This window comes from Dipteris shenzhenensis, chromosome 21 (assembly GCF_047967505.1).
Source record: "Dipteris shenzhenensis isolate YYH24624 ecotype China chromosome 21, Dip_SZ_1.0, whole genome shotgun sequence".
NCBI lineage: Eukaryota > Viridiplantae > Streptophyta > Polypodiopsida > Gleicheniales > Dipteridaceae > Dipteris > Dipteris shenzhenensis.
Genome location: NC_141616.1, coordinates 46,251,251 through 46,263,008, shown reverse-complemented (window position 1 = coordinate 46,263,008; position 11,758 = coordinate 46,251,251). Strand labels below are relative to the sequence as shown.

General features: G+C 39.0%; 1 protein-coding gene across 1 annotated transcript; it reads right to left on the bottom strand.

Annotated features, from left to right (window-relative positions):
• Positions 1–5,234: 5,234 nt before the first annotated feature.
• Positions 5,235–7,476, bottom strand: LOC147888945 (aspartic proteinase CDR1-like). The gene is made up of 2 exons (XM_087392393.1): positions 7,316–7,476; positions 5,235–6,708 (listed from the first exon to the last, which is right to left on the bottom strand). Exons 1-2 carry the CDS (start codon positions 7,474–7,476, stop codon positions 5,235–5,237), a joined length of 1,635 nt encoding a protein of 544 aa, XP_087248519.1.
• Positions 7,477–11,758: the final 4,282 nt, after the last annotated feature.

Here is an 11,758-nt window from a genome sequence, read left to right as displayed (position 1 = left end):
AGAGTCCTTCCAAAATCCACCTGATAAGGAGTTTAAAGCAGGTGACACTTTTAAGCATACCTCTTTTTAAGAAAAAGTGTACCACCTAATCTTTCTTTGACCCATTCATCCAGTGGGAGAAGCAAGGAGAAGGAATCCCCACAACAGAGGATATTATATACTTGCTTGGAATCCTTTGCCACTCATTTGGCACTTGAGTCTTTCTAGTCATAGTGGTCCTAAAGGTGATAATGGGTCAACCCTCTACATATCTTATTAATCAAGCCTACTCTTAGCCTACACATGTGCTAGGTGGACCCCTCTCTTAATACATCTTTAAAGGTGTCCATGTCAAACTAGGATTCTACCATCAGCCCTCAAACCCTGCGAGTCCACCATGTGACAACTCCTAATTGTAAAAAATTGATTGAGGTTTTGGGGAGGTCACTTTTCAAACATATAGCATACCATAGTTTTTTGATAGAAGAAGGAGGATTTTTTAATTCGGTGACATACATGATATACACGTGCTAGAATTTTAAAGCATGAAAGTTCAAAGTACAAAGGGATGGTTATGAGAAAAATGTGCCCACTTTTGGTTTTGTTTGGATAAAATAGGACACCCAAAATACAAAGGAAGGTAAGAAATGGATGGCCAGTAGTAGTAAGTACCTCAATCTCAAGGGGGTTCACTATGTATTGGTGCATTATGGCTCAAATTAATGTGAATGTACATACATGATATTTAAATATGAAATTTCAAACATGCAAACCTAGAAAAGGGGGTCAATAAATATGTAAAAGCATATGAAATTTTAAATATAAGTTTATTTTAATTGTACGCTTGCATGCAAGTGCTATATGACCTCTACATAGTGGCCCCTCTTGAGATTGAGATACTATTAGTGGCTACCCATTTCTTGCCTTCCTTGGTATTTTGGGTGTCTTATTTTATCCAAAAGGAACCAAAGGTGGGCACCTTTTGCTTGCAACCACCCCTCTACACTTTGAAACTTGTATGCTTTAGGTTTTCTTATTTTCATATTGTCAAGGAAGCAAGGAAAGGTTTTAAGTTTGAAATGTATAGATTAGTTTCTACACCAAGTTTGTCAAATTCCATTGACAAAAGCACAAGTTACGAATCGAGCAAGTTGCCCATATGCATTATATTCCTTGAACTTGTAAAAAAATTCATACACTCAATCATGCATTGGCCCTATAGGGTAGGTGAATAGGCTATCACTTGGAGGGAGAGATTAGCTCCCATAAAAGAAAAGAAGAGGGAGAGATAGAACAAAGACAATGCACATAAGAGGGTGCAACTCATAGGTAGAGGTTGTAGCAGAGTAGCGTACTGTAGCCAAATTTTTGAAAATTGAAGGGAGGAAAAAGGCTGACTAGGACAAAGAATCAAAGAAAGAGGGGGCACACTTATAGCAGACTAGAGAAGACAAGAACGTGAACCAAAAGGGCCCCCAAAGTCTTGAATGAGATTTGGGGCTAATATGGGGTAGGTACACATGAGACAAGGGTCAAGCATGGGTTAGGGGAGAAGGATGCTTTGGGTGGTCCCTAGTGTAAGAGAAACATCCAATAGGGGTTGTCTACATTGCTACCCACCCTCCACCTCAACATGGCATTGCCCACAAAAAGGAGCACTCTCAATAGTACACCTCAAATCCCTCACTAAATCCTTGAAATTTAGAACACTAATTTGAGTTCTCTTTGAGACCCCATGTCTCCATAATGTGTGAAAGCTGGTGGGACAAATGTCCACCAATGCAAGCATGCTCTATCTACTCAACTACTTTATCCATACTTGATAAAGTAGTGATAGTGAAGGCATCGTGTGCCATACCTTGCTTGAAAATTTTACCGGTCGCCAAGGGAGTCGTTGTCGATGCTACATACATATACTTCTTCAGATGCAAAAGTTGAGGGAATTGATTGTGCACCAAGGAAAAGATGCTCTATCTACTTACTGCTTTTGATCCATGCTCGATAAAGTAGTGATAATATAAGCATTGCAAGACATACTTGACTTGAAAATGTTATCCATCGTTGAGGGAATGGTTGCAAATGCTACACAAGTCCTTTATCCATATCTATGAATTATTATAACTTGGAACCACATCAATAGATTTCACCATGCCCATTTCATTTGACTCTCTTCTCCTCTCCTCTCCTTGTAGTTTTGAAATTTTACATTAGCTCCAATCCTCTTCTCTCCTCTCCTCTCGATATTCCACTTCTCTCCTCTCCTCTCATCACCTCTCCTCTTCCTTTGTGATGGAGCATCCTCCCAGCCATGCTAGCTCAATGAATCCTATATGAATTTTCAACATGATACAGATCATTGCAGTTAATGCATTCATGCACCATGTTGAGGAGAAGCTCTTACAAGATTGGTATTGGATTGACTCCAATATTTTCACATCAAAATAGGATTGAGAAAATCCCACATACTAAAAGGTGCATTACAAGCACACTTCAAACCACTATAATGTTTTAAATAAATTTTGGGATAGAGGGATCATTGATTTGTAAAAAAGTACATTATTTACATGAGCTTATGTATTTTATTGATGTATCCTTGGGAATACCTCAATCAGCTATGATACATATACTTAATGAAGATATCACTGATTCTCTTACTTGATGATGACTGTAGTGATGATAATGATACCAATAAGAAGAGTGTGTAGTTAAGCTTAGTATGTATGGTGCTCTAGCATTGCAAACTTTAAGGCCTTTTGGACCTCATATGAAATAAAGCCCCTATTCATTTTTGTCTTAAATCTCTACTTCTATGTTCCTTTTTAAAATGTTGTGCTTAAAATTTGTAATAGCAAATCATATGCTCTAAAAAATTAGCTTCTTTCAACATGACCATAGCCTATGTGGTCTTTGTCTCTTTCCATGTGACCATACATATATATCCTTTTGTAGTTCATTCCTTTTATACTATCATAGCAAGGTTCTGCCTTTTTTTTCACATTCTTTTGGTTTCTAATATTAAACTACATGATGCTAGTGTGACTATCTAGAAATGTCAAACATTGTAGCTACTATAATGGTGAGGCAACATTGAGAAGGATGCAGAAGCAAAGCAAGGATTGTAGCTAGTATAGTCCATTGTAGGATTCAAGTGGAGGAGAAAACCTATATAAATCCCAATCTCAACCTCATGATTGGAGCCTTTTCTCATGTTACTGGCACTCATCATAAAAGGGAATCCTTGTTCATCACTAAGGGATGGCTAAAGTAGACTTTTTCTCAGGTTTTTGACAGTCATCATTAAACATAATCCCCATTCATCATCAAGGGATAGGTCAATCACACCTTAATAAATAATTCTTGCTTGATAATGGAAATCAAACTTTTTGGTTAATTCCAAACTTGTGAAGAAATTTCATTTTCCTAATCAAGATCATCCTCATCCCTAGACCTTGTGATGGATGAATAAAGGATAATCTCAAAAATCTACTCATCAGTTCTTGCCATGTTTTGTATTAGTGCATTCTAGATTTAAGTCCTATGTAATGTTGTTGCCATGGACTAGTCCATCATATTGGGAAGCCTTACCAATGTGATAAGTCTACAATTTACTTGGCTAGGGAGAGTATTAATAAATTCATCAAAGATTTGGAAGGACTTTTTCTCTACAACCCAACAACATATACTATCAAAATGTGCTAATCTCTACTTAAAAATATTGTACCTTGCACAAGAAGACTTAGACATTTCATCTACTATTGCCATACACTAGTAAATCTATTCTAGTCCTTGTTTCAATTGTTAAGTTCAAACCTTGAATCTGTAGATTTCTCCTTTGTTAGACAACCTCCCACCTAACAAGCCTATTGAACATGCTATAAACGTGGTTGTAGGATCTACTCTCCCTAACAAGCCTTTATACTAGTGCAACCCCTTGGAGAATTAAAAAATCAAGAGGCAAGTCCAAAATATAGTTGAGTTGTGGATACATCAAGCCCTCTAGTTCTCCCTGTGCAACCCCTAACATCTTGGTTCCTAAATTTGATGGGCCTTACAAATTGATAATTGATTACTAGGCCTTGTTGGACAAGATCACTATAAAGAACAAATATCCTCTCTATGGATTGATGAAATTAGATCAGAACGTAGAAGCCAGCATTTTCACCAAGATTGACCTCAGAAGTGGATGCCATCAAGTCGAAATCAAGTTTTATGACATGTAGAATGTAGTATTCAAAACAAGGCAAGGTCTAGTGGCCCTACCTTTTGAAGTCAACAATGGTCCAATCACCTTTATGAGGGCCATGAATGACATATGTCAGCCTTTCTTGGATAAGTTTGTCATTCTCTATATGGATGATATCCTCATCTACTCCACCAAGACCTTTAAGGAAGTCCAAGGAGGGCCCTCCCTATGCTCAGCTTAATGATGTGGGCCCATGCCTCTAGTGAGGCCTCACAGGAAGGGAGTGAGAAGGGGGGAGACAATAGCAACTCTAACGATGAGTCAGCATGCTGAGACTTTTTGGGGTTTGGTAGCATGTAGTAAGTAATGTTTGGCTAGCTAATCCTTGAGTCTCATTTTGGAATTGTAGTTTTAGCAATATGCATTTAAGGGCTCTTTGTACACACACACACACAAAAAATCAAATGATTGCAAAGAAAAGTATTTCTAAGACATGTAATTCTTCAATTGGAAAATGAATTAACAAGGAGATTAATAAGATGACATCGCGTCACCTCAAGAATTTCCCATTTGAATGAATTAGACCAAAAGTTCATAGCGCTTTGCAATTTGCTAAGTGCCTTCTAGTTTGTTTAATGAGTGTTAGAAATTTAACTTTATATGATAAACAGAGCTAAGCCAATGCTGTAAAGATGACTATAATAGATTAAAATTCATTTTGTCACAAAGGAAATAAGATAAATTCAAATTTCTTATAGCACATTTATCTAGGTATTATTTATGATTTGCATATTTGTTATATATTTTCTAGGATGAACGTTGTTTGAATCTAATTATATTAAAGTACTTTAGATTAATAGTTTCTTAAATTAAAAAAAAAATAATTCCTTAAAATTGCTAAAAAAAATTATCCAAGTAGTAAAACAAAGGTGTATTTATCCTTCGTAAATTTGACAAAAATTACTAGTGTTTTTCCAAGGGTAGAAAGGTACATATTACATTTATCTCTCAAGCTAGTATACATATACGTCGTGTGAACGAGAGACCAATATAAAAGGCAACTAATTCATTGCTAGCGAGGTACAAAGGTAGCACAATCTGTGGGCCGGAATCCTATTCTCCAATTGTGAAGGTCAAATTCAACGCGCAAATTCTGCTGGGCTATGTTTCCGATAATCGTGAGGTTGCTATCAGAAGAAAAAGCCGGTCCGGAGGACATGACGGCAAGGCACACGGAATGTTTGCCAACGGGCACGAAGGCGTTGCCTTGTGGTAGAGTAAGGTCCAACCCTCTGAGATGCAAAGTGAACTGGGGAAAGATGGGATGTTCCACATCGGTTGTGTTGTAGCACATAAGGCCCTGGTACTCACCAGTTTCTGTTTCTCTCGGATACAAAATTGTTGAATTCAGGGCTTCCATAATTGCATTGTATACAGATTCCGCTACGACCGTAAAGGTCGTGCCAGAATCCACGATTGTCCCTCCAGAAGTCTCTAAATTATACTCGAATGTCCCGTCTGGAATCTCAAGACGTTTGTTCCCTACACTTATGCCTTCCAGGCATACATAATAGTAAGAACTCATGTTGATTTCCGCATTCAGCAACGGTGTGTATCTCAAACCAAATGGAGCGCCTAGTTTTTCATCTGGCTCACCGAACAGCATCACGCTTGTTTCGTTGAAAGAATGCTCCAAACTTACTAGACAGTAAGAGAACTTTCGGCCCAAAACCGAGCCCAGCTGGGAGGTGAATGAGTACGGCCTCGGACCCAGCCCAACAAGACCCGAGACAAAGAAATCATTCTCACTATGATGAGCGCATCCAAACACGAAATTCTCTACGTTATGCCATTTCTCATCGGTCCGTTGGAGGGAAATCGTTTCTGACGAGAGAGTTCCCATCGCTGTCGAGAGATCACCATAGAGGTATTGAAACTGGCATTTCTCTGCAGCGCATTGCAGCAGATCGGGATTGAAGTAAGCGAAGTCTGCTGAATTGAGCAGCTCACACAGCGGATTGTTGCAAGGAACAGGTTTGTACGTAGATGACTGTGCTGGCTCGAAAATCAAACCGTGTGAAGCAGTGCAATTTTGACACGGAGCGCACTGCAGCCACACTAAGCTGCTACCTGTATCAGCTACAGTTACAAAACTTTGGGCTGGCGTCCCTAACGACATTTCCATAAGGTACTCCGCACCACTTCCATAATCAGCTCCAGCGACTGCCGTCTCAAAGGCTACATGGTCCGATTCGTACTTACGTGGACCAGTGGAAACCTTTATCGATGCAGCTCGATGGACACTCCTCTTCCAAGAATGATGCAATCTTTGACGAAGACTGAGCGATGAGTTGTGGAAGGGAGACGCCGCGTGGGTCCAGTGGATCAATTTGGCCTTCACAGGGTGAAACTCGGATGTAATTCTAGGCTCTAGAAGCAGGCGGGAGGACCAGGCACGGGAGATGTGGAGGGACAAAAGCTGCATACACAGGAAGGCAAAGGCAGCTATAGACGGGGAGCCAGCCATGAAGTCGATCGAAGTCGAGCTGAAGACAAAGCAAAGCGGAACCAGCTTGAACTCACAACAAAACCCAAAGCGAGAAGGCGAAGGGGATGAGGCTGGCGTATGGTTTCAAGGTGGATGACATGGGACTGGGGAGCTTGGAGGAGCAATACTCCTCAAATGCCGTAGAAAGTAGCCAACAGAGGCTCCTGTTGGGACAAAGGGAGCAATCGGGATTCGGGACAAGTCCGAGGGCACATATTGAAGTTGAGAGTGGAGATTATACGTATATATATATATATACTCACAGTATCAGTACCATCTGCGGGGAATCGGGATATCTCACAACTAATTAATTTCAAACACACAGTCACGTAAGTACGTACGTTAGTAGTCAAGTCCCATGCATGATTAAATGAATTCTGTGGCTTTCTTCCCGTATGCACGTCATAAAGAATAGAGACGGCCATGCACATATATATATACTCATGCATGATGAATAAATGAATTCCGATTTGCCTACCGTAGTACCGTATCCACTATCATCCTCGTGTATCAAATCAAAGGTGAACTGAGGCCGTCCGGTACGACTTATTGATTGGGAAAATTGGATTTCCTTTCACCCTCCCTTTAATATTTAAATTACTCGCCCGTGACCATAGGCCCTGCTTCCATAATGACCGCCCTCTCGGACACCAGATCCGATCACGAACATATCTTGGCCGTTGAACTGGCCTCCACTGTCGGCTCCCGTGAATCCTGATCTTGGACTCCTGATTCTTGATTCTCCGAGACCAGATCGCAGCCGCATTCACGGGATTTAACGCTTCTAACTACTGTCAAACCAAGTGCTGGAGTTTAATTCTTAAGTCGTCCCTGATTTCTTAATTGGCGTTTTTCAATTCTTCGTTACGTGTCTTAATCATCCGCCAATGGCCTAGTGACTTCCAAGCTCTAACCACAACCATTGAGACTTCGACATCAAACCTCTTTCCTCAAAATAATGTCCCCAATCGTCAACAAAAACCATAAACCATAGACGGGTTGGGTAAACAATGATAACTTGACATCAAAACCTCGTTCCTACCCCTAATGGTCAACAAAAATCATAGATGGGTTGGGTAAACAATTATAAGTTTGTCCTCCCAATCTTGGCCCTTATCATCTTGTGCTAGCATGGGTGGCGTTTAAGGAGTCCAATGCATGCAATCAATTGCCACTTCACAAGCAAAGACACAAGAACAGCAACCATGCAACCATATGCCATGGGTTCTTTGGTTCAACCATATGTGAATGCCTCTTTGACCTATGTATACACCATATGTGAATGCCTCTTTGAGTAATGTATACATTGCATTCACAATATCATTTCTTTTTATGAAAATTTATTATCTTGTGCTGGCATGGGTGGCATTTAACGTGTCCAATGCGCATCAATCAATTGCCACTTCACAAGCTAAGAGACGAGAACAACCACCATGCAACCATATGCCGTGGGCTATATGGCTCAACCATATGTGAATGCCTCTTTGACACCATATGTGAATGCCTCTTTGAGTAATGTATAGATTGAATTCACAATATCATTTCTTTTTTTGGAAACTTTATATTACATTGTAATAAAATGTTTCCATAAAACATAACTATGTGCTGACCTAACTTAACAATATTACTTTTCTTCTCTAACCCAAATTATTTTCTATTTCATAGCTTATCCTATAAATGATGGGATATAACGAGGGTATTAGAGAATGTCACACAAAGAGTACCACCAGAGAGATCAATGCTTTAATTAAAAAATTTTAATGAAAAAATCTAAATAGATAAATATTATGCACTACTGATACTAATACTATATGCTAGATATTGTTCCTTGCGAAAATGGTTACATCCTTCAATTATATCAATTCTTGCATGAGTAGACGATTGTGCATAATCCTAACTTTGATTTCCTTTTTGTTATGATACAGATGTCCAACATGGAGAAGTACAAAAACTCACAGCTAAATAATTCAATAGTACAAAACTTTAAAGAGTGTGCTTGCTCCAAACTTCAATGAAGAAAGACTATGTACTTTTCCTTTTAGAAGAGAGTGCGCTTGCTCCAAACTTAAATGAAGAAAGACTACGTACTTTTCCTTTAATATCAACACAAGGCAAGTTCAAGCATATTAAACAAATATGGAAGGTTCACTCTTTGGATTTTCTACAAAGGAATGCTATGCATTTTCTCCTTCAATGTAGATTGGCATCTTGAATGAGATCATAAAACTAATACAAATGCTATATTGCCTATGAAGCATGCATCTCAGACCATATAGTATATCCAAAATATTTTCAAAATTTCAAATAATTGTTCTACACATATATGGAACCATTTCTTCATTTGAGATTGCACTATTTGAGCTTCGCACAAACCAAAGCAAGCAACTAGTTGAGAACCTTTGTTATGATTTAGGGGCTCTCCAATATTATGTTGCAATTGTTTGCATACAATTTTCCATTTTGGTTGGGAAGGCAAACCTTTTGAAAAATGACACTCCACACATGGGGAACTACTAGGTGGTGGTCTTAAAACTTTGATATTTGGTGATATTTGTAGCTTAATTCACCCATAAATGGATACATTAGGAAAAACATTTGATATGTGGTTTCTTTTTAGGTCACTACCTCAAAAATGAGGCCCATAAGCATGCCAAAAAAAGTTCCATTTCTTAATACACAGTATCAAACCCGCTAGTGAGCCTTTTTCTTTTTTCATCCAATTTGGGCCTCTTTGCACTTGTTTAGGGGCCATGAGTTGGTAACATGTACAGTCGGAGGGAACAACATATGGCCGTCAGTTTTTTCCAAAATTTGACATCTCTCAATTTTGCATTCAAAATTTCACTTCTCCCACACTTATAAATACCGAATAAAGTAAACAATGCATCCCTGTGGCCTGCGTGACTGTGCAAAACATTCTTTGGCACTCTATGACCGTCACTTTTATAATTTCCACTTCTTTTTGAAAATTGTTTCCTCATCGTATCTATCATGGCTTCTTTTCATCCGCACATCTTTCACTATAGGGATACGAGCTTCCACTCTACGTGCTCCTCATGCTCTCTTGGAACATGCACAAGTTTTGACTCCTGTTAGAAAGCTTCAAGAAGGTCCTTGTTTCTCCTTACAAGCTAGCTTATTTAAGATACATTGTTGCTCATTTCTTGGCTCTCTTCTTTATTTAATATAAGGCACCACACGGTGCAATGTAGTTTATCATGGGTTGAAAGAGAAGTAGAGAGAGGCTATGAGATAGAAAAATTGATTAAACCCTATCAAGGTATAAGGAGGAGGCTGAAGGCCATGGAAACAGATGATACAATATCCAAATGGAAATAGATGAAAATTTTGCAATGAATGGAAGGGAGAGAAAATGCCTCCTCACTATTGAACATCTATCTTTGAATCAGATGCACCACATTTAAACAATGCCATTAGAACGAAGAACACAAGTTATGGTTTCAAAACTGGAGAGCATTTAAGGTAGCAAGATCAGGTCATTTGAGCCTGACTACTAGGATCATGTCCTTAGAAACTTTACCTTGCACCCAAAGGTTCATCAAGTGTCACTGTTCAAACATTCTTGGAGATGCATGCCCAAGAGACCATGCTTTCCAGCTCGGCAACGTGAAAGGCATGCATAGCTTAGATCAACTAGCTACAAAGAGGGAGGCATTAGCTATGTTATTTTCCTCTAAAAGAGCTTTCCATCCACACATCTTTCACCATAGGAACACGGGATTCCACTCTGTGTGCTCCTCATGTTCTCTTGGAACATGTACAAGTTTTGGTTCTTATTACCTCGGGGGGGTCACTCATCATATGTAACTCTATCATGTGAGTTCAACAAAAGGATATTTTTTATTTCTAAAATTTATAGAAATAAATATACATAAGGGACTATTTTAAATAGTTTTGGAAAAAAATTATAGATTTGTATAGAAAAGGGGTACATTTTAATGCAAAATTTTACAAATAAGGGATTTTAAATATAGACCTTGAATGCACGTGATAAAGAGGGTTTGTACATAGTGACCCCCTCGAGCTTATTACAAAATTTCAAGCGAGTCCTTGTTTCTCTGTACAAGCTAGCTTATTTAATATAAATTGTTTCTCATTTCTTTGTTTGATTCTTTATTTAAAATAAGGTACCATATGGTGCAATGTAGTTTATCATGCGTTGGAAGAGAAGTAAAGAGAGGCTATCATGGGTTGGAAGAGAAGTAAAGAGAGGCTATGGCAACAGAAGACAATTTTGCAATGAATGCAAGGGAGAGATAATTCCAATAAAAATGCCTCCTCACTATTGAACATCTAGCCTCAGATCAGAGGCACCACATTTAAGCAGTACCATCAAAATGAATAACACGAGTTATGGTTTCAAAATTGGAGAGCATTTAATGTAGCAAGATCAGGTCATTTGAGGGACTACCAGGATCATGTCCTTAGAACTTTGCCTTGCACCCAAAGGTTCATCAAGTGTCACTCTCCTTGGAGCTGCATGCCCAAGAGATCATACTCTCTAGCTCAGCTATGTGAAAGGCATGCATAGCTTAGATCAACTAGCTACAAAGAGGGAGACATTAGCTATGTTATTTTCTCTCTCTCTCTCTCTCTCTCTCTCTCTCTCTCTCTCTCTCTCTCTCTCTCTCTCTCTTGAAAATTAACAAACATAATGATTGCAAGAAAGAAATATAGCAAGTGATAGCATTGGAAGTCCAACTACTGACTTGCATTGTGTCAAGCATGTGTATGATGTGGTCCTCAAGTTGCTTGGGTCCCCTCCATAGCTTATAGTTGTCTTTCTTTCTTGGAGAAACTCTCATGTTATTGTGCCAAAACAATGTCGCTATAGAGATGACTTTCTCAATTAAGCTATCTATCCTTTTCTTCCATTGTCCATAAGCTTCTTAGAGGATGCTTCATCACTTCCACACCAAATCCATTACTGGAATCTTGTTGGTCCTTCTAATGGACATCTTTGATGTTGTGCACTCAAGCTCTCTCTCTCTCTCCCTCTCTCTCTCTCTCTGTGTCTATCTCTCTCT

Bases quoted from the DNA above. Each gene is read 5' to 3' on its own strand.
- LOC147888945 (XM_087392393.1), bottom strand. From the start codon at position 7,476: ATGCGGCTGCGATCTGGTCTCGGAGAATCAAGAATCAGGAGTCCAAGA. The intron at 6,709-7,315 runs GCGAGTAATTTA...CTTTGTCTTCAG, and splicing joins AGCAGGGCCTATGGTCACGG to CTCGACTTCGATCGACTTCA.